At 39.7% G+C, this 24,472-nt stretch overlaps 1 protein-coding gene across 1 annotated transcript in view; it reads right to left on the bottom strand.

Annotated features, from left to right (window-relative positions):
* Positions 1-2,689: 2,689 nt before the first annotated feature.
* LOC138762358 (formin-2-like) overlaps positions 2,690-24,472 on the bottom strand; it is a 439,633-nt gene continuing 417,850 nt past the window's right edge. Inside the window, exons 17-18 of the mRNA XM_069936126.1 lie at positions 7,763-7,844; positions 2,690-3,592 (exon numbers count right to left, since the gene is read on the bottom strand). Of these exons, the coding sequence (XP_069792227.1) occupies positions 3,542-3,592; positions 7,763-7,844 (133 nt within the window). The 3' untranslated portion in view covers positions 2,690-3,541. The remainder of the gene's footprint in view (positions 3,593-7,762; positions 7,845-24,472) is intronic.

The raw sequence follows: 24,472 nt of genomic DNA, 5'->3' as shown, positions 1-24,472 counted from the left end.
AGATTGGACAGATTGGGTCTTTATTCTTTGGAGCGTAGAAGGTTGAGAGGGGATTTGATAGAAGTATTTAAGATTATGAAAGGGATAGACAGAATGGATGTGGATAGACTATTTCCGTTAAGAGGAGGAAAGATTAAAACAAGAGGACATGAGTTAAGAATTAAGGGGCAGAGGTTTAGAGGTAACATGAGGGGGAACTTCTTTACTCAGAGAGTGGTAGCCGTGTGGAATGATCTTCCGGGAGAAATAGTGGCGGCGGAGTCAATTGTATTATTTAAGAAAAGGTTGGACAGGTATATGGATGAGAAGAAGATGGAGGGCTAAGGGCATTGTGCAGGGAGGTGGGACTAGAAAGGGGTGTTTGGTTCGGTGCGGACTAGAAGGGCCTAATGGCCTGTTTCCGTGCTGTAATTGTTATGTTATGTTATGTTAAGACCTATATATTAAAACTATCAATAAACCAATTGGAATTTGTTAAATTAGCCTTAATGGTGGGAAGGAAATGCTGCAGTCACTTGGAAATCTGATACATTTTTCGGTATGCCAAGATGGCGTGCAGAAATTCAAAGTTATACTCATTTGGAAAAAAAATTACATAAGGCTTGAGAAATAAATATGCTATGTTTTTGCAAATTTGGCACCTGTATGCCCAAATATTAGGATTTAATTTGTAATAATATCCTCTCTATGTCTCTAGACCTGAGATTCTCCTCTGAATTGTAATGAAGAATTATTATCGATGTGTTAGACGACATCTGTTCAACCCTAGAAATTTCTTTTCTTCTTTTTCTATATTTATATATCTATATATAAGTTCTTCGGGGGGTGGGGGGGGAAGAGTTGGGGTTTTGGGGTAACGTGAATAATATCATGCATGCAACTTTAATTTGTTTTTTGGGAGCTTGTATAATTTCATGAATTTTTATTACTGCATTTTAAAATAATATAATAAAATTTCAAAATCCTGGGTGTCAACATCTCCGAGGATCTGTCCTGGAGCCTCCATATTGATGAAGTCACAAAGAAGGCTCGCCAGCGGCTATACATTGTGAGGTGTTTGAGGAAATTCAGTATGTCACCAAAGGTTCCAACTTCTACAGATGTACCGTGGAGAGCCTTCTGGCTGGTGGCATCACTGGCTGGTGTGGAGACGCCAACTCTTGGGACAAGAATAAACTCAGAAGGGTTTTTAACTTGGTCTGTGACATCACAGGCACCAGAATTCACTCCATTGAGGACATCTTCATGAAGTTGTGTCTTAAAAAAAGCAGCCTCTATCCTCAAAGACCCCAACCACCCAGGCCACACCCTCTTCACTCTGCTATCATCGGGAAAAAGGTACAAGGGCCTAAAGATGAGTACTCAACAGCACAAGGACAGCTTCTTCCTTGTTGATATCAGATTCCTGAATAATCAATGAACCATAGACATTGCCTGATTTTTCATACACCACTTTTTAAAAATTATTATTTATAGTAATGTCGTAAGATGGTCATAATATGAATGTTTCCTCTATGACGCTGCCGCAAAAACACCAAACTTCATCACAATAAATTCTGATAGTCTCTTTTTGTCTCTCAAGGTGCATCTGTTTCTCTCTATTTCCCCTCCAAGAATGTGTCTAATTGTGAACTTGTGAAAATCTAGGATGCAGGGCTGCGTCTCACTCGAACAGACAAATTCACAACAGGGTTTACAGTTCATCTGCTTAGCTTGCTTTTTAAAAAATGTGATTGTTATTCTGCAATCAAATAAAATGAGAGCACAAGAAGTGTAAAATATACTTGAATTTTATTGTTTGCATATATTACAAGTGAAAGAGAAAATCACTGGTGACCCAGAGACACAAGCATCCATTTTAAAATTGCTATAATACCCTTTAGTCCAAAAATAGATGGAGTTTTTAATTTTCTCCTTTAAATAGTTTCTATCCAGCTCTTTGTCGACTACCATGACTTCACTTATTCTTACTGATTAATGTAATTACAGATAGCATTGTTTAATGAATCCATTTATAACACAGTCAAGTTTACTGCTGTGCAGTTAATTTATAGAGCATTTAAATGCACATTAACATGTACTTGTGTCAGTAATAACTTAAAATGCTAAATCCCACAGATAAATGATAAATGTGATTATGTTAAACTGCAAGTTGGGAATCACAGAACTTTGACCTCAGCAAGGAGTTTTTACATACACATACTTTAATTTAGTTTGTCTCCTTGCTACCTCCTCTTGTATCCAACAGATAACTCCCAGGTTATTGCTTGGAGAGCAACTGGGAGACACAAAAGGCTGGTTGGGTGAACAATCCATTGCCAGATATAGGTCAAGTTACAGAGAAGCAGACACTAGAAGCAGGTAAAGGTCGTGATTCAGACATCCAAAAATCTACTCAAGCTATACACTTGCAGGGAAGAATAGACTAACTGGGCACTGCTTCCCTCATTAATGTACAGTTAAACATACCACAAAAATACTTTGAATATCAGTCAAATTTTATTCATCAGAAAAACCCACAGTACATTTCATACAAATAAACCTTGAAAAGAAGTTTCAAATAAGAAATACTAAATACAGTATTAGCACTTGGCGATTTTAACAGACTATTGTCAACTTACAGCATTTTACAAATAAGTTATCCTGACACAATAGAATCTAAAATCGACATGCTGTTCTGCACCTACACTTAAATAATTTAATATTTTGTCTTATGAACAGCAGTAAGACACCAAATTTACATTTAAAACACAAAAGAACTAAGAAGTATATAGATACGTTTATTATTGTAGATTTATAACTCAACTGTAGTAAGAGCTTAACAGCAGTGCACTTCATTATCACCATCTCCAACGGACAGGGCTCCTCCTTAGAACTGGGAAAGTCTAGAACTGACCAACTTCTCTATCACCCCTTCCCCACCTTCACAGTAGTACCAGACTTTTTCTAAGCACAACAAAATTTTTCCTAACTTCATGACTGTGATTAATCCCTTCAAGATGAAGCCTGCCCATCCAGATATGTTGCCAAAATGTAGCAAGTCACCCACAGGCAGAAGGTTGCAAAGGGCTTAGAAAATGATAAGAAAATAACCTATCTATTTCTCATGCACTGTTAAGTGAAATCATCAGGCAAAAATCTAGATTCTGTCCAATTTCTATTTATTAATGCTTCTCTGGAATATATATATCTATATATTTTAATGTAAAATACAGTGTCAGTGAAAGGATTAAATGCCTGCAATCACTGATTGTGTCACCTTCCTTGGCAAATCATTAGTTTAGAAGCTACTGAGTACCGCAGAATTCCAGGATCCCTTCAGGAGAAGTGTTCTGTGGCTTGCCTAACGAGCATGCAGATGATAAATGCAATGCCCTTACGCAGCAGATGATGAGTGGTTTGTTCATTTAGCTGAATTGACCAATCCAGTTGTAAGCAATAATATTTCTTCGATGTAATGGAGTGAGATAATGTGGTACCATTACATGGGTAGAAATGCAAAGGAGTATGACAACAGTAGAATGCACGTAACCTCTAATTTCTAAGGATATGATTCATTAATACGTTTGTCTTTCATGGTCACTTTTGCTTTCTGTAAAATAAAAAAAACCAAATGATTAAAATTTGAACAAAGTACAAATTATGAATGAATGGCCATTACCATAGAAGCAAAGAAACATTACACATTTCAGGGTACTTATCCCAAGAATCTGAGGGCCACTTTAAATGCAGTTTACTTATAGCAGTTCAACTGCTCATGCACACAATGGCAGCAGTAGATTTAGCTGAACTGTTGGCCAAAAGTCAAGAAAATTGACATGTTAATTTGAGTAGCTATTTTTATTTTAGTTGCAATTTTTGGTTTAATTTAATCTCTCATTTTTCTATCAAAGAGAGAACAATTTTCATCGACACGGCAGGCTTTTCACAGTAAAATCTTCCAATGGGAGCATATCAAACAAAACTTAACTCAGACTCTGTGAGGAAATCTTAAGCTCGAAGAGGATTTCACCAATTGCTCATCTCAAGCACCTCTCTGAGCATCAGTGAATATCTAATTTCATGTAAGCTTGTCAGCATTATTCAAAAGATACTTATGGGATGATTCCTTTGCCTGCTAATAGAAAAATAAAGAGAACAAGGAAAATCCGAACACGACTAACTTCTTCTAAGGGAAGAACTGAACTTTCAATGAATCTCGGAAGGTTAATGGATCCAAGAGTGGCACTACATAATGAAAGTTCTTCTCCATTGTGCTTGAGGATGACACTGTACAGTACGTTGCAAACCTGTGTTTATTGTTAGATTGTGACTTTGCAAAGTAGTATGAATGAATCATTATTTTGCAGGATATATAAATACGAATCATTATTTGACTTGCAATTTCCAATTAAGTGAATATTCATGGTATCTGGATTTCACCAATATTTGACAATGAATAGATAAAAGTTTGTGTTTACATCCTGAATATTGGATGCAAGAATGGTTTTGCAAAGTTCAAATACAATCTTCTCAGGAACCATGCCAAGCGTTGAGAGTTAAAAGCACTCAGATGGTACTTCTTCACAAAAAATGTTAATTTACTACCGCCTTTGCCCCCTGCCTATTACCATCAAAGCCAGAGAAACAAAACCTTTGTTTTCAGCTCTCAGAAAAAAAGTCTCAACCACAACTCAATGAGGATTAGAAATCAGAGGAGTTGAAACGCAGAAGGACAAAGAGCTCAAGCCCAAAAGAGCACTGTCCAAGGTAGCACCGAGAAAGTGAAAGAGAAGTTCCAGGAGGGAGGATTTGCATAATTTCCATCTTATCTGGCCAAATAAATCATTGCCATTCAAAAGTAAATGTTATGTCATAAGTAGCAGTTTAGAAAATAATACTGATAGTTGAGTCGATAGTTAAATCTTAAGATGACTCAAGTAGGCAGAATTATATTAATTAATGGATCCCAATTTAAACTGGAGCTTGAATGAACACATCACTCGCTCCGTAATATTATAGAAGCTAAATTGCCTGTAGCTTCCATGAAACAATTTCCCAATCATAAAAAAAATGAGAGGTAATCTATTTCTGAAAGTCATCCACTTGGCATCCTTTCCATTTGTGCTATACGGTCTATTCAAATCTCAATTTCAAAAGAAAACAAGGTAGAAACTGTTGTTACCCTGAAGCTAATTTTACTTAGGATTCAAAGGGTTGATTAGAATACATGATTCATTGAAATTGTGTCTTTGGCATTTCATGGAAGTTTAGCTTTTGCCAGGGCAATAGGTATTTCGCTCCAGCTTTTCTCCTTGTTATGTGTGGATCTATTAAATTGTCATTTGTTCTTTAAAAGTTCAAAATTATTTTCAACATAATTTAAAGCCTAATTCAGTGAATGCATTGTAAAATATTAATATGAGGGGCATAGATAAGGTAGACAGCCAACACCTTTTTCCCAGAGGACGCAAGAACAGAGAAGGGAAAAAAAGTTTAGGGGTGACATCAGGGGTAAGTTTTTAAAAGGAAGAGTTGTGGGTGTCGGAATGCATTGCCGGGGGGTGGAGGAGGCTGGAACAAAAGCCACATTTAAGAATCTCTTAGGCACCGGAATGAAAGGGTAGAAAGGGTTTAGTTATTTTTGGTATATAGGTTGGCACAAAATCGAAGGCTAAAGGGCCTGTACGGTGTTGTTCAATGTTCTATGCAGTCATCAGATGTCATGTTTTTTTTTTTAAAAATTGAGATACAGGGTTTAATGCAGGGAAATATTGATCTGTACTGAATCTATTAAGGCTTGGAGCTATGATAATTAACCACCTACTTCTGCCAAGAACAATAACAGCAGTGCCAAAGACAGGGGAAAACATGTAACTTGATAATTAATTACATTACATTATCCTCTCATTTTTGCACAAGTCAAGGGTTCCACAAAATGCCCAGGTAAATCAGCATCAAATTCGTAGTGGATAGATCGAGGTAATTGCAGCACCAGGTTTGAATTCGCCATTGACTGTAACATGTTCTCCCCGTTTTCCCATGGGTTTTCGCCAGGTGCTCCGGTTTCCTACCACATTCCAATGGCATATGGGGTTAGTAGGTAGTTGGTCACAGGGAAGTAATTGGGCGGCATGGGCTTGTGGGTTGGAAGGACTTGTTACCATTCTGTCTCTCCAAATTAAATGTCACTTTCCCAAATTTATTTACTCCATTCAATTTACCAGACTAGAGGTTGTTCCAGGTGATGTGGTGCATTGACCTCGGCAAGGACCATGGGCCACGTTATATATAGACCTCAGCGGACATGGAATTCAAAATTATCTATCTGCAGAAGTCAGGCGTGGATGTCCTTATTCAAGCTGGCTTTTCAAGTGAAGAGGGACAGAACAAGAAATAGGAGCAGGAGTCACCCACCTGGCCTTTCGACCCTGCTCCACTCTTCACTAAGATTATAGCTGATCTGGCCATGCACTCAGCTCCACTTACTTGTCTGTTCCCCATACCATTAATTTCTCTATGACTCAAAGATCTGCGCTTTCAAAACATTTAATGAGGGCAGCCTCTACTCAACATGATTTTTACATCAACTCAAAATATCCAAGATTACGCTAAAGCTAAATACTGACTAATGAATGGTCATTGATCTGAATGACTGCATCGTGCCTCTTTCTCCGGATCCACCATCATTTCAGGATCTCAAACAGTCTCAGCAGTATCCATGGGAGAAGACACAACAAAAACAGGCAACATTTTCCCAGGTGGAAGGACACCTCCAAGCAAGCACAAGCTCTTTTTGACTGGATAGCAGATTCCACACCCCGCCCCCCCCCCCCCCCTTTGCTAAACTTCCCTCCGACTCAAGATCTGGGAAAAAAATTTCTACAGCTTTGTCAAGAAAACATCATGCGCCAGCTGCCTGATTGGGTTTTCTTGGAATTAATAAAGTGTTGGATGCCAGAGGACAACACATTTTTGAGGCCTCTTCATTCTAGCATGCTCACACGGTGTTCCTTCTGCATTGTACTCGAAGGGATTTAGAGCTTCCTGTCTAGGTGACACTTTGCACTACTTCACAACACCAAATCCTTCGTGGACAGGAAGGAAGCCCACTTTCTTTGGAAATTAGAGCTTTTCTCCCTGTTGAAGAGAGGGCACACTCCTCGCTCATAATAAAATGAGTACTTCAAGGAACTGTTAATTCCCAACAGTGTGAAAATACCGTTGCAGCTACAGATGCATTTTTAAAGAATTTTTTTTTAAATGGAGCGCAACTTTTACATTTGATGCTTTCCAGATTCTAGGGTATTAAAATTACATTATTGTGTTTGGCGGAGGATGTCCTTGACCTGCATATGCTTTCACAATTGTTGTTTGTAGTAATCCGATACTCCAAATCCAGCTCTTCCTTTTCAACCTCAAGAGCATTCATCAAGAGAAAACAATCACAACCAGAGTGAAATACATGGCAAGCCCAATTATTCTGAGAAGAAGTTCAGAATTTTTTCTAAATTTTAGACCTACTGCATGGTAACAAGACCTTCCTGCCCACAAGCCAGTGATGCCCAACTACACCAACTGACCTACAAACCCCATACATTTATTTTTGGCAGATTGGAGGAAACCGAAGCACCTGGAGGAAACCCACGGGACAAAGGGAGAATGCACAACTTCCTCATAGACAGTGCTAGATTCGAACTCTGGTAGCTGGTACTGTAACAGCGTTGGGCGAATCACTACTCTAATTATGTCATTTCTTCTAAAACAAATTACATCAACTCACCATTCCAGTTTTGACTTTCTCTTTAACAGAGTATGACCTTTCTTTCTTTTGAGTATGTATATGTGCTTCTGCCTCTTTGATCCTTGAAAGAAAGGAAGAAACAAAATCAGTTCACAGAGGCACAACTTGCGTCCATAGGTTACATGTCGGCAGATCTTTCAGCTCACCAAGTGATCCAGCCATTGCTGGCATACGACAGTAAAATCTGGCTCCAAAGTCAAGCAGAAAGACTTATGAGAATAGACAGTCGAATGGAAGAAATCAAAGTGAGCAGGCAAGATGCACTGTTTTGGAAATAGTCAAACTCCATAGTAGATACAGCCATTAAATCTTGAATTTTACAAAAGGAGTCAAAGTGGTCCAATGCTGGCAAAAGGGCTGGAACAACTCAGGTTTCAGGAGCTGATTCGTGAACATCACCCTTATTAGTACATTGCTTACTCAATTAATAATGAACAATATCAATTGAGAGGCTATTCCTCAGACAAATAGTTTTCCTTGGTATTTAATAGAATCATGGAAATAGTGCACATTTTAATCCAATGTACTGCAAACATCACTGAACTTATTGACTGCCCATACTTTTGTGGACAGATATTGATTGGAACAAAAAATTATTTGAGAGATTTGAATACATACAATGTACAAAAAATGATTTTATCCATTTGTAATGTTAATGTCAAAGATTTGGCAACTCATACAGAAACAAATCAATTCAACATTCTTGGACTGAACTGAAATAAAAGACTTCAACTGTGATGGATTTTTACCAGTGTGGAACTCTTTGCTCAGTTAATGTTAGAGGAATGTTTCAGCGTGGTTTTATGGAGCTTATCAACTGTACAGATTTTTACAAATTGTACCTTCAGGCAAAGAACTGGAAAATGCTTCTTTCATGTAAATACTGGATCATTTAGCTGAACATTTAAAATAAACTAATTTCGGACCTTAGAAAAGTTGAAAATTTGTTTAAGATTCAAGCACTCCCAACTCAGGCATAGAGAGGAAAAGCTGAATCACCTGGGAACATTTTTGCTGTACATTTTAAACCTTATTTTCACCATCAGTGGTATCATTCAGTGATAAGAATATTAAGAAAACTGGGATACAACAGCCCTTGGATTATTTTGGGTTGAAGTATAGGGCTGGGAAAAGCAACTTAATAGTAATCAAATGGTCCAGTGCCTCCAAGCTCATTTCGATCAAAATATTACAAATCATGCAATACATAGGTTGGGTACCACAATGCAGCATTGTCTTGTTATTGGCCACACTACCAGAACATAATGCTGGCTTCCCTGTTAAGACACCAAGTCAGAATCTTACAACACTATAATATGTCCTTCTATCTAACACATCTATGGTTGAGCCTTTATGCCTGACCACACTAATCCCATTTATCTACATTAGAACTATATCCTGATATAAATTGCTTATTAAAGAAGCTAAAAACCTGTAAACATCATATCTGATTTTATTACCACTTCTGACAGTGAAATCTAGATATCGCACTGAGGGGAAAAATAAATTCCCCATCAACTTCCCTTCAAAATTCCTTCTCGCCTTAAATCAATGCCTTTGTTTTAAAATTAAATTTATTAAATTTAGACATACAGCCCATTCTGCCAATCACACCCAAATGACCTAAAAGTCCTGTTTGTTTTGAAGGGTGGGAGGAAACTAGAGCACACAGAGTCAACCCACTCAGAACATTGGGAGAACATACAAACTTCTTACACTGTTACCGTGATTGAAGTGGAAGCACAAAGCTGGAGAAACTAAGCAGGTCAAACAGTGTACTTTATGTAGTAAAGATACATCAGGGTAGTCTATCTGATCTCTCCTGATATCTAAAGCCCTCCAATTCAGGCCTCATCCTGGTGAATCTCCTCTGCACTCGATCCAGCATAATCATGTTAGTACAGTTGTGAGCATGTGCAGCCAATTGTAAGACAAAGGCAGCATTGTGTGTTTCAATGACTAACACAAGGGCTAAAGTTGAAGTTTAGAAACATGGGATTAGGAAGTCAAAGTACAATTGGCTGAGCAGGCAATCTGAATATCTTTCTCATGGTCTGACATGACAAGAGCATGGGAGGGACGCAAAGGGAATCAATTTAGAGTTACATAGAAGGCGCTGGACCATTTGTGGCACTTCTGATATAAAGGCAAGGTTACTCCGAAGGCACACCAAACTTGTTGATCCCAACACAATTTCAGATCACTGGGGACACACACATGCCAGTTACTCTGATCTCATGCTAGAAACATGGATAGTGCGTAATAGTACTCTAGTTTGAAATCCAGATTTGATACGTGCAGACAGCTTTTTGGAGTCACAAATAACACGTAAATAATGTGAACAAGTTCCAAGGTCTTAAGTATTGTGGAGAAATTACAATTCTTCTGCTAAGACAAATAAACAGCAGTGTAGAAAACTAAAGATTTTGGATGTAATTAAAAAAGAAAATGTTTCCACTGTTAACGGTGACGTAGCCCAAAGATCAGTCAGTAACCAATGGGTACAGAAAATAATTTATAAAAGAACGAAGGGCTCTCTCGCAAAATGTTGGATATCTTTTGCTTCCTTTGGATGCTGCCTGATCTCCTGAGTTTCTCCAGCTCTTTTGTGTATTCCACTGCAGACTTTTTTCAACTCTAAAAAAAATTAGTTTTCTCTTTGCATAAAGGATTCAGAAAATCTGAACGCATTGCCCTGCAGTCCAGTGAAAACACATTAAATAGGTTATTTATAAGTTGTTCATGGATGGACAACAAATCAGAAAGCACACCGAGCTGAAAAACTCCTCCTCCACTGATTTAATCCTACAGCTGATGAGGCTATGTTATTAGCACCACTGATCTTCAAATAAATCTCAACTCATTGTAGTTCAGAAAAATTCTTACATTAGAACAGTACGAAGCCAAGGCGCTTAAAGCACCTGAGAAGCACCTGAGAAGTCACTGTTCTCCTAGTTTCATATTATACTTTGAACATACTTGAATATTTTCACACAATTTCCAGTGTTATACAAGAGAAAACTATAATTGCTACCATAAGACAGAAAACTTAAGATGCAAAGTAATGTAAAACCCAGAATGTTTCATCAGAAAATTATGTGAATTGAAATCGTTCTTGGCCTCAAATATTGAGAGCTTGATTTTTGTATGAGCAAATCACAACTCAACATTACTTCAACTGTCTCAACTTAAGTATCCCACTGAGTTTAGTTCATATCAGCCATGTGAATCGTGCCATTCTATACATTCCAAAGCTGAATCGGAGACCTTGATTCCATTTTCAAAGTGGACTGTGGAATATCAGCAACATTTGTGCTTTCACATTTCAGTTCAAATTTGCATGAACTTACACTAAAACATTTGAAAATACAACTGAATTTTAAGCATCACTTTTGGTCTGACAACAGATTCTGATCTTAATTGCGCTGGCTCAAGGTTTTCACAAATTGTTAAACCGCTGTTCGCTGTACAAGCTATGAACTGCAACAACAAAGCTTGTATGAGTCTGTATTCTTGGTTGACTTTACCTCCAGGTATCTTTCCATCCTTTAAATTGTGTATTCTCTAAATCTAGTCAGCCACAAAGGTGTAAGTATTCCTGAGGCTTCTGACACTGGCTTCCAGGGTGCGGGGATAAATTTGTGACAGCACTGCTTTTGAGTAATGTCTTGTCTTTGCTTCCTGTTTAGTTCCTTGCCTCTCCTCCTGTTTTAATTTGATGTCCCTTCTCTCAACCCTACCTTTTTCATTGTACATCAAGATTCCTTCAGGCAGCTTAGCTCCGATAATCAAAGCCTGGTTTACTGGTAATATCATGGTTGAGTAATTGAACATTATTTATATCACATCCCTCACCAGTGCTCTGAAACTACTAATCTTCAGACACATTGCCTTGAATCCAAAGACAGTATCTTGTGTGGGAAAGTTGAATTCTTGATCCTTTCTCCTCACTGCAAACTCAATTCCATGTCCATCACTGCTGCAAAAGGCACTTTTCATTCAAGTTTCCCAGTGAAATATCTTTGCCACTTCACCATCTCATAAGCACTTTACATCCATGCTGCATACAAGTTAGGATGTTATGATGCATCGTACAAAACACTGGTTGCACACCGTTCTAATTGCTACACTATAGAAAGGATGTGGTGTACTGGAGAGAGTGCAGAAGAGATTCATTGGGATATTGCCTAGATTCACCAAGGTGTTGCCAGGATAAAAGACCTTTTGTATGAAGCAAGATTGGACTGGGTGAGTTTGTTTTCCATGAAGCAAAGGAGTTTGAGTACAACAGCTTAAGATGAACAAAATTACAGGCTCGGGCGGATTTCAGATTCTTCAATATAAGGGTATTAAAGATTACGGAGAGAAGGCGGGGACGGGGTACTGAACTTTAAGATCAGCCATGATCTCGTTGAATGGCGGAGCAGGCTCGAAGGGCCGAATGACCTTCTCCTGCTCCTATCTTCTATGTTTCCATGTTTTTTTTCCCCCCATGGTAGGAAGATTTAAAAAAAAAGAGAGCATAGGTTTAAGATGAGAGGAAGAGTTTCAGGCAGTTTGTGGTCATTTCTTTTTATTTTTTTGCAAAAAGCGATTGATATCTAGAACATGCTGCCAGGAAGTGATGGAGTCCTATACAGTCATTATGTTTGAGACACATTTAAGCTGGCTCATGAATAAAAAAGGTGAGGAAGGATGCAGAGCTAGAGCTATCATTTTCCAAAAGTATTACTTTTCTTTCTTTCTTTCTTTCTATCTATCTTTTTATTTATTTATCGATCCACCCATTTATTTATTTTTACACATAGAAGATACAGAAACTGGCCATATTGAGCACATCAAGTATTTCATTATTAAGGAGAGTGAAAAGATTAGGTCTATTTATACTTGAGCAGAGAAGAGCAAGAGGGAGCAGAATCGAGGAATCTAAAATGATGAGGCATATCAATCGGATAGGCTGTAGGGTATTTCTCCCCAATCAGAAGGAAATAAGAATAGAATACACTTTTAGGGAAATCAGTGAGAAATTTAGAAGGGATACGAGAGGGACCTTTTCAACACAGAGTGTGGGGAGTACCTGGTATATATTGACAGAGAGTGGGAGAAGCAAAGTACTGACAATTTTTAGGAAGTGTCTAGATGAGCACTTAAGTTTCTGAGGCATTGAAGGTTACAAACTAGGGCCTCAAAGATGGGATGGGTGCATATAGGTGCTGAGTGGTCAGCAAGGATGTGGTGGACAAATGGCCTGTTTCCATACCATGTGACTGTGATCAGATGTGGTGAGGGAAATAGGGTTACAGTTCAGATTGATATATTTTCAACCTAAATTTTACCTCTACTTACATCTTTTCAAAGACATCTCAAATTTACTTCTAAGATTCTCACCTCAGCAGCAATTGTTTTTAGTCATTATCAGTATTTTGATCTTTTCTTCATTATCCACACAGATATGTCTTAGCATAATTAAGCTGGGAAGGTGGTGGGGGGGGGGGGGGGTGGGGGTAGTGGAAATAGTGTAGTTGCTTGTGCAATTTTGGAAGATGCTGACACATCTTATCCATTCAGCATTATTTGAATTATGAAAAGATCTTGCAAGTTGTGACTGTGGGATAGCAATGCCAATCAAGAAAAAATAGTTAGACTTATGTTCAGCAACCTATTAAAGGCCTCATGTGAAAGCATTTAAGAGAAACCTAAACATAGTGCCAAAAGATGGGCACTCAGTGAAAACTCCTCTGCTAGGAATCCTTATCGACTTGTATCCCATGGATATGGCATTCACAGGAGAATTCTGTGGTGATGCCAGTGGAGAACATATGCACACACTAAAATTTCAATCTGCCAAAAGTTGTTGAACAGGAGTACTCTGTAGAGCCAGCCAAGCTCTTTCCTTTGAAAAAATGAGACCAGAGAGAGACATACAGAGTGGTGACTGCTATACACAGAGGAGCCAGACGCCACCACACCAACATTTTTCCAAAGGATACAGTTGTGAAAGGAATCAATTATTGGTTGATGAACCATTACAAAGTCAGAAAGTGAACGCTACTGCTTGAACTGGTGGTTTTTGCTTCGGAACTTGTTCCTTTCACTTCTCGTGTTGCCAAAAAAATTGCAAGGATTAAATATTCCAGCATTGCTAGGAGATACTAATCCTTTAAATGCACAAGTTTTCATTTTTAGCATACACTAGCCCTTATTAAAATACCCATAAACTGCAAAATAACTCCATTGTTTCTCTCTTGATTCACACCAAGCTTCAATCTTACAGAAATCAGTAGGCCCAACTGTCAATATTCAGGATAATGGTGAGCATTACAGAGTCATTTGTGGTTAGTTTGAGGAAGGCATTGAACAGTTCAACTTGCCAGTATCCAGGTTGGAATTCAATGCAACTGTCAGGGAAATGAGATCCAAAACAAACAAACCATTAAAAGGAAGACAGAGATCGACAGCTGCTACTACCACAGAACAGACTGGCAATTAAGTTCACATATTCCTAGAGTGTCTATAATGTAAAGCCAATTCCCATCTTGACCTTAACAGCATTCCCATAATTTCCAGTTTATATTTCACCTTGTTTTCAAGATCAGCATTTGCAACCATCAAATCTCATCTGATGTTTGACTGCAAAGATGATTCAAATAATTTTGGATTTTTAACTCACTCCCCACGAGAATGCCATTTCAAAATCTGAGACCTGTACATTTTTGTTTGTCTATCCAGATTTACTAGCATGGAATGGACGACATCAGTCAGAGGTCTGGATCAAGACTGAGATGCTTAACTACTAATCCAGCCTGCCTATTAAGGCTGTGGTTTAAGTACTTACTGCTGGAAAGTAGCTTAAAGAGGTCTTAAGGTCAGAATTTAATCACTATTGGGTGAGAAAGTTCACAGATTGGAACACAAAACAGTGTGCCATTCAGTCTCTTTGGAAGTTTCTTTGGCACACTGAGTGAAAGGTATGCTGTTAATATTTCCAAATGAATATATGCAAAACAAGATAGCTCCAAATTATTCAACAGAACAAATGGGAAACGAGAGGGCCATGTAACTGAGATGACAATCATATGCCATGCCACAGGGATCCAGGTCGACTTGCTACCACTACAGTTCTATGAGGTTTAAGGTGACAGATAAATTCTTCATTGCATCCAATCTATCATCTTGGAGTGCACTGAGAGTGGGTTTGTGAGTTGATTGAATTATCTCACACACCAACTGTCATTTGCACTTGGGCCAAGCTTCCTGGCTGTTAAACTGAATGTGCTCAGTCTTCAGATGCTCCATGGCCAATCTGTGCAGATCCACAGGCTTTAAGCAATATTAAGTCCAGTCTCGCCTGTAGAATTTACCCAAACATTTAAAAGGCATAGCTTCAAAACGCAAATTTTTGCAATTTTATATCTGTTATATATCAGATTTCGTCATTTTGTTTCCACTGCCCCTGATCCATTACTTTGTAATCCTCAGTGCACATCTATTCCGTTGCAGATCATTCTGTGAACATACATCACGAACCTCTGCAATATTTCTTCAGCAAGAAATGACATTCTTGCAGTTTGGGATCATTTGTGTTGGTTATTCCAAATTCTCCTTGAATGTAACATAATGCTCTTCCAATAATACTGACAACCAACAGATGCAACATCAACAAATTAAGTCCACAATCATAATGGATAATATTGTTTATTGTGAATTTATTGTTTCATCAAAATTGCTTGTGCAATGACTCACTTCAAGGAGCAAATTTATGCCTCCTCGTTGACTTTGAGCTTGTGTGTGTTATTTGACAATTCTTTCTCTGAACCTGTATGCTACTTTAAAAGCTAATATAACAGGGCATTGAAGAACAAAACAGATCCAGGTAACTCTGAGCCAGAGACAAAGGGTGGAAACACTAACACTAAGAAAGTAAAGGTCACACATTTTTGTTCTGATCAGCTAACACTCATTGCCATACTCAAGAATACCAAGGTACCCAAAATGTTGTGTTACTTGAACCCCTTGGCTCTGGGCATAGGACTGCTGGGAGTTTGTTAGTTTTCTTTATCTTCAAAGCATAAGGTTAGACTGAAACCAAGACTGTTAGACTATATATACTCCATTATATATACACTCATTCATTTTCTCTCTCTCTCATATATATCCTATATCTATATATATCTATAAATAGATCATTCTAGAATGTATACTTTATAATTTTATATGAATATTGTCACATGGGAAGCATAAATCTGCTCTTTGAATTGCATGACTGCACAAGCAGATGACTATATTCATAATTCAGATTTAGAATCAGGGGCCAATTGTACCTCTCTCCAAGTAAATTTCATTAATACTCCATATCTAGGTTGAAAAGAAAACAAGAACTCAGGGAATGCAAATGTTCTGGAAATTTTAAAAGCTGAAATAGGATTGATAGTCATGTTTCAAATAATATAAGCCCATGGCTCTGCACTCACACAGCACTGATGAGTTTCCAGCATATTTTCCGTTTTTCATTAAATATTAACTGGAAAGGTAATCTGGAACAGTGAGAAGACATTCCAAGCTTCCAAATCAATTTACTATATCCCACTAGAACACTTGGTTACCAGCAACTGTCTGAACCACTCAGGAATTGCAAATGTTTACAGTTAAAAAGCACAAACTGATATTTGTTACAAAGAATTAGCCCTGCTTGAATCTTACGCTGCCAAGCACAACAGTGAATTAAACTGATCCATATCAATCTTACTACCTTCCAATTTTAGGCTGAATAAGTAAATATTGCTCATTAGAGTTCATTGCCTTAGGTTTGAACCCTTATTGAATGAAAAAAAATCCAAGGATTGTAAGCAGTGGAATTCATAATACCTTAAAAGAAAAATCAGTCTTCAAACCACAACTTGGAGAAAATATACTTTAAACACTGGATCTTGTACTAGGAGCATACAGAAGACCACAAATGGGGATGCTTGCCCCTCTGCATGCAACCAAGCCAAAGCATTGAATACACATACATATGCCTCCAAACAATCTTGACATGTGTTTCCAGAGGTAATGAAAGATTCTTTCCTCAGAAGATGGCAAATCTTTGGAACTCTCTACCCAGACGGCAGGCTCAGGTTCCAATTCAAGGGGAAATCAATAGGGAATCAAGAGAAATGGGAGTAGTACTAGAAAATAGAACTGATTTTAATTTTAATTTCAAAAGAACTGGATACTCCTCATTCCTCTGTATAACAGATGGCAGAATAATTCAGCAGTTGGGAGTACCATGCTCTATGTGTGCTTCATTCAGTACACATGAGCTCAGGTGAGCCAGCCAACACCATATACAACTTGTGGAAAGCATTAGTACAGGTTCCAAAGCTTCTCATGATGCCATGCAAACCACAATTGGAGCATTAAATGTAATTAAAGCAATTGTCAATCTAGACCATCTGCTTTCATCCCCTCCTGATTTAGTCACTGATACAGATAGTTGATTCAAAATGTTGATAAGAGTCAGACTGAAATATTACATCATATTTGGCATCTTTATCAGGGCGGGTTGAGTCAAGAGGCAAAAAGTCTTATGAAAATAGATGAAAGTGGTGTAAGCGAGCTCCCCTGAATGTTACAATACTCCGAGATTTTGTGTACAACCGCAATCCAGGTCAGACATTCGTCAAGATAACAAAGTTATGTGATCCTTTGTAATTGCCTCCCACTCATCCAACATATCTGATATACGTACCCTGGTAACCATTCTAAGAGTCAATAAAGTCAACAAGATTTTTTTTTAAGCAGTTGGATGTCTTTTCTTGCAGGCAAGAGTTGTCATCATGAATGGTTCTTACAGGATCCTACTCTACGTGCTTGGAAGGGCAAGGCCAATTTGAAAGTGTGAAGTACACTGTGATTGTTGCCTCATCTGTGTAGTCAGATTTTAGCATTAATACCATTATGGCATTAGTTCAATGACAAGTGAAGTAATTAATTCCACCTGAAAATCAGCATCTTTTCCTTGCAAATATTTTACAAATGTTATCATGGAATGACACTTGAAAATTATGTTTTAATGAAGATCTAATAAAGACAATTCCATGTATTGCTGAAGAAAGAGGAGGCGTGCTATAATAGGAATACAGTGCGTGGAATTTCCGTATTGGAAATGAGTGGGCTTGTTAAGAGTTAATAGCCTTTTAAACCCAACCTGCGATTGTGCTAACTTTGCCTTGGGAGATTCAGAGACTAAATTTAAAGAGGACATTTCCATCCTAATGACTAAATTGTGATTTGGCTTTTGGACACAAAATCTGTTCAATTGCTTTAGTTGCCAACTTCCATTTAACTAATTTACTTTGTTGCATAACCCTCCTGTTCCTTGACATGGGTATGGACAGACTTGTTTGAATACGCAGATAAAAAACACCAGTGTGCAAGACTGCAGCTTCTGTTTAAACTGTCCACAAAAGTGAAAAAATGCACACACATTAAATCAGATCCCAGGTGTCTAAAATTAAGTCTCCAGGATAGATTGAGGAGTACAGGGTACCTCAATAACGTGGCAACATAGGTATCAGAAATGTCCTTACGGAATGCACAAATCACAATTAAAAAATTGGAGTCATGGAATAAAAAAGTTCTTCTGGAAATTATGTGAAAAATGAAGTAAATGGAAAGCCCATAGAGAGAATGGAACCAGTTTACTGAGACACTGATCGCAAGCTGGTGGTTACAGGAAGCCACTCCAGAATTTTCTTTGGAAACTGACAAGGCAATTTCTTCTACTAACACTTGCACATAGATTCTTCATCAATAACAATGACAGATCCAGATCTAGTTAATGAAAATACACCTTCCTCTCTTGCTTATAATACAATCAGAATTTACTTGCCTAATGTAGACCATGCATCAATGTTGAGTGTAAAACTTCCCACAGGAACACATAACATGGTATTTAACTGGGAGAGGAGGACAAGAGAGAAGTGTTTGCATTAAGGAAAATCATGATACAGACAATTTTACAGGAATTAAATCTCTGTATTACAGGATACACTATCTGGTGCAGACTAATCTATGTTGCATTTCTTAGAGCTATCAAATGGAGGAACTGTGGCCGGAGCAGCTGTCAGCAGTTGAACATGAAGTAAATCTAACCCAGTGGAAATCAGGTGCAAGTTTTCAAATACTGGGCCAGAGGCTTTGGTGCAGGTGGTGGAGCAAATGGGTAGAGGAGAACCACAATTCAACAAGAGTCGAAGAGACACTAGCGTTCACACTTGCTGGAGACACTGTAGTTAGACACGTAACTATAACATTTAGATATATTAATGCAAGTGGTTCAATGACCTCACCAGCAATCAGATTCACTGGCTGCTCCACCAGCCATTTACACTGCTCAATTAATCTCATCCCAACACACTAGACCGGTGCTTAATAAAGAAATAATATTTACCCACAATCAAAAGCTTAGCACTGCTGCAACTTCCAGACACTTTTAGTGATTCACCCTACATCACCCTTTCTATGAGCGGCCATTTAATATAGCTGGAGCTATCTGGATAGGTAGCAGCACAACGCATGTTAGTTTCTGTGCTTGCCATCAATGGAATGGTCATTCCCAGAAGGCTGACTGAATCCATTGAAGCAAATGGCATCACAGCAAATTCATTTCTCATGTTACCCTGTTCTTTGGCTTACTCTTGCTTACAATTTGTGAGTGGGTGAGAGCATGCATCTCTTTACATTTGTTTCACTCCCTGCACCACATATTTTTTTCCTTTTACTTTACAGGCATGCAAGCCTAACCAACCATTACAGTCTACCACTCGAAGGCCTCAGCTCGGATATGAGGCGAGCATGGACTGGTGTCACTGGGGGGGGGGGGGGTGTCCGGGTGATACCATTAGAGAGGGTGACCCAAAATGGCAGCCTATAAAATTTTTGTGTAGTGTTTCAGCAGAAATTTATTTTTATAAAAATATTCCTGTAGTTAGTTATAACAACAAAAACATTTTTCATAAGCCCAGCTTACATGTCTTCTCTCTTTGGCTTGGCTTCGCGGACGAAGATTTATGGAGGGGGTAAAAAGTCCACGTCAGCTGCAGGCTCGTTTGTGGCTGACCAGTCCGATGCGGGACAGGCAGACACGATTGCAGCGGTTGCAAGGGAAAATTGGTTGGTTGGGGTTGGGTGTTGGGTTTTTCCTCCTTTGCCTTTTGTCAGTGAGGTGGGCTCTGCGGTCTTCTTCAAAGGAGGCTGCTGCCCACCAAACTGTGAGGCGCCAAGATGCACGGTTTGAGGCGTTATCAGCCCACTGGCGGTGGTCAATGTGGCAGGCACCAAGAGATTTCTTTAGGCAGTCCTTGTACCTTTTCTTTGGTGCACCTCTGTCACGGTGGCCAGTGGAGAGCTCGCCATATAATACGATCTTGGGAAGGCGATGGTCCTCCATTCTGGAGACGTGACCCATCCAGCGCAGCTGGATCTTCAGCAGCGTGGACTCGATGCTGTCGACCTCTGCCATCTCGAGTACCTCGACGTTAGGGGTGTGAGCGCTCCAATGGATGTTGAGGATGGAGCGGAGACAACGCTGGTGGAAGCGTTCTAGGAGCCGTAGGTGGTGCCGGTAGAGGACCCATGATTCGGAGCCGAACAGGAGTGTGGGTATGACAACGGCTCTGTATACGCTTATCTTTGTGAGGTTTTTCAGTTGGTTGTTTTTCCAGACTCTTTTGTGTAGTCTTCCAAAGGCGCTATTTGCCTTGGCGAGTCTGTTGTCTATCTCATTGTCGATCCTTGCATCTGATGAAATGGTGCAGCCGAGATAGGTAAACTGGTTGACCGTTTTGAGTTTTGTGTGCCCGATGGAGATGTGGGGGGGCTGGTAGTCATGGTGGGGAGCTGGCTGATGGAGGACCTCAGTTTTCTTCAGGCTGACTTCCAGGCCAAACATTTTGGCAGTTTCCGCAAAGCAGGACGTCAAGCGCTGAAGAGCTGGCTCTGAATGGGCAACTAAAGCGGCATCATCTGCAAAGAGTAGTTCACGGACAAGTTTCTCTTGTGTCTTGGTGTGAGCTTGCAGGCGCCTCAGATTGAAGAGACTGCCATCCGTGCGGTACCGGATGTAAACAGCGTCTTCATTGTTGGGGTCTTTCATGGCTTGGTTCAGCATCATGCTGAAGAAGATTGAAAAGAGGGTTGGTGCGAGAACACAGCCTTGCTTCACGCCATTGTTAATGGAGAAGGGTTCAGAGAGCTCATTGCTGTATCTGACCCGACCTTGTTGGTTTTCGTGCAGTTGGATAATCATGTTGAGGAACTTTGGGGGACATCCGATGCGCTCTAGTATTTGCCAAAGCCCTTTCCTGCTCACGGTGTCGAAGGCTTTGGTGAGGTCAACAAAGGTGATGTAGAGTCCTTTGTTTTGTTCTCTGCACTTTTCTTGGAGCTGTCTGAGGGCAAAGACAATAATTGGTAACAATATACCTACAAGACTAAAACTCCATGCTAATTTACTTTTTGAATCTTCTAATGCACTCTGGTCAGAGCTGTCTTTGTGACCCAATTACAACGACGCCTCGAATCACGTGGTTTCATCTGTACGTGCTGTTGTTTTTGTTGCTGCTTTTGTCAGATTTTCTGGTGTTTTAGCTACAATATTGTGGTAATTAGTATTTGTAAATACATTCAGGCTGGGTGTAAGATATTGTAATTTAAAAGTGTAATTTTAATTTTGATAGTTCAACTCACTATTATTGCCATTCCATTCAATGATATACAGGAATTATGATTTGTACAAAAACATTACAAAGGAGTCTGTAGGGTTTGGTATGGGAGGAGCTCCATGGGCCTGGGTTACCGCACTGGGGGCACCAACCCTATTGATGCCACTGGAACCAAGGGGGAATCACCCTGAGGTGGTGTCCACACAAGGACAGCCGTTGGGCACAATTGGTGGCAGCCAGAGCAGAGGTTTCAGCTTACCAGAGGGCAAGGTCACACAGTGATTCTGCTCCAAAGGAATAGAATGAGAATTACGACGGGATGCCTGCAGCAAAGGTTGTTCATGCGTACAATGAATTACTTTCCAGACTGTGAAGACACAGGTTGCGGTAAATGGTGAGCACAGAAAAGCCTGGCACCAATTTGGAATAGGGTTCAGGAGAGGAAAAGAAAACTTCCTTTTCCTGCATGAGGCTACTCTACTGTCATACTGAGGCAATAATTAAGCTTCAAATGACAGTCATGGTGGCTTCAACCCAAATAACAAGTATTTACAATCTAAGTATACACTGCCATCAAGATAGCCGTCACCTGCAGGGTGAATTGGGGTTTCAGGGTCCAGAAGGGTGTTTTTGTTGACCTGAGATCAGTCTTCCAGATTATCGCAGAGCCTCTGATGTAGGGGAACACAGTGGTCCCATGAAGTGAAACATGCAATGAAACTAGTTGCTTGCTCTCCAGACCAAATGCCAACTTACATTTATGATGTGTCCCTTCTTTCCCTTTCAGGGCACCCGACTGATTTTCCCATCCAGTGAATGCAGTTTCAGTTAGAATAGAGTCAATATGGCAGCCAGTTGATGATCTTCCACTTACAGCAATGTCGTGACAAATGACTAATTCGTTACAGGAACGATGATCAATAACGGCCGGGGCACAGAGATCAACTTTCAGCAAACTTCAAAGGAGACTAATTGCAATCTTTTAATTCCAACTGAGAAAGCAGACACAATTTAGTAGCCGAACGACAGCCTACATCTTTTGTGTTCATAATGCTAGTGTGGGACTGGAACTTACCATCCATTGACTAAGGAGATAACAGCTGGCACTGCAAAGGAAGACCCTGCTTGTGATTCCAACTCTGGCAATCTGACTGCTGAGCAAGTGCACCAATGAATCAGCCTGCACAGCCACAGAGATGATGCAGTCCTGGGCAGTGCCTAAAGACCATTGAAGGTCTGATGACTTCCACCAGTCATGTAACAATCACCTTGGTGGCACCGCATGGAAGATAGAGGAAAAGCTTGAAGACAGGCATTTAAGGAGTTAACAAGCTGGTTAAGAAAATATTGTAGAGAGCTCAAGAGGATGTAATGTATAAAATGTGTCAATTTTGAGCTGATTTAAATTTTTTTGTTTTGTGCAATGACCACAGTGAGAGAGGAAAGGCTACTCTGCAGACTATGTGAATGAGAAAGCAGGACTGAAATTACAAGAGATTTTATGAATGTTTATAATATCAATATTAAAAGTTATATTTTTATTGACAATAAAAAAAGCACGGATACATTCCTCATGGATATTCCTGAGGGAAAAGGGGACAGTCTGGACAAGTGGTTCTCAATCTTTTTCGGTCTGGCTTTCAGCCTAACATGCCACGGCCCACCAGTGGCAATGACTGAGCAATATTTTCAAGTCAAAGACAGCTCTGTAAGAAACACATCTTTATCTAATTTGAAGTTTTTTTATTTAAAATTTTTTAAGACCCACATGGAAGCACGTTGTGGCCCAAGAAAAGTGAAGACGACTAATCTAGACCTTGTTGGGAGAGATATCAGGTTTGGGGAATGCTGTCAGAGGAGGTGAGGTAAATAACTGCAAAGCATTTTGTAGATGACATACAGATGACACCGTACATCAAAATCAGAGAAAATCAATGCTTCATGTGCTGGATGGGATACCAATCAAGTGAGTCATTTTAAAAACACAGAATGCTTGTCTCACAAGGTCCATAGGAGGTAAAGATATATAAGCAATGTTTTTTGCTTAAGCCCATCAAGGTTGAGTAAAAAGCAGGCAGGCATCTGAATTGAAAGGCTGGGAAGAAGGAAAGGGCAGGGGAGAAGCACAGACCAACAGACATAAGATTGGACATGAATACGAGGAATGGAGAGGAAAGGAGGGGGTGGCTCTATGAATGTACAGCAGGAGGAAAGGGGAGACCGAGTGCGCGAGCGAGGGGGGACCATGAGCGAGATGGGGAACGCATGTGCAAAAGAGAAAGCATGTGCAAAAACAGAAAGAAAGCATGAGAGAGCGAGAGTGCAGGTGGAATACAAGGTGTGGTTCCTTCAATTTGCAGATAGTCTCAGTCTGGCAGCACATGAGACCATAGACAGTTATGTCGACACGGCAATGGGGCAGAGAACTGAAATAGTTGCCACTGGGAGATCCCTACTATTACAGCGGACAGATCAGAGGTGCTCAGTGAAGCGATCTTCCAGTCTGCGTCCAGTCTCTCTGATGTACAGATGACCATAAAGGGAGCACTGGATGCCCTTCAAATTTACAACTGAAGTGTTGCTTCACTTGGAAGACTGTGTGGGGCCCCGAATGGTGGTGTGGGTGCAACTGGGGCACTTCCAGGGATCCCAGGGATAGGTATCATGGGGGGGGGGGGGGGGGGTGGGGTAATTGGTGGGAAGGGAGAGGTGGATGAGGGAGTCACGGAGGGAACAGCCCCTGCAGAGAGGGGAGGAGAGGGTAAGATGTGTCTGGTGGTGGGATTACAAGTGAACTGTTGTGCCCTGGATGTCACTGAGTTTTGAGTGTTACAATAACCCGATAACTGTGGCTCATGAAGTCATTAATAGAGAATCAGATAATAGATCTGGAGTTGCATATAAAACAGACACAGTAAGAACGGCAGATTTCTTTCCCAAAGGACATTAGTGAAAGAGATAATTTTTTTAACAATAATCCAAA

The sequence above is a fragment of the Narcine bancroftii genome, chromosome 4 (genome assembly GCF_036971445.1).
Source record: "Narcine bancroftii isolate sNarBan1 chromosome 4, sNarBan1.hap1, whole genome shotgun sequence".
Classification (NCBI taxonomy): domain Eukaryota; kingdom Metazoa; phylum Chordata; class Chondrichthyes; order Torpediniformes; family Narcinidae; genus Narcine; species Narcine bancroftii.
This window is presented reverse-complemented; position numbering and strand designations above follow the sequence as displayed.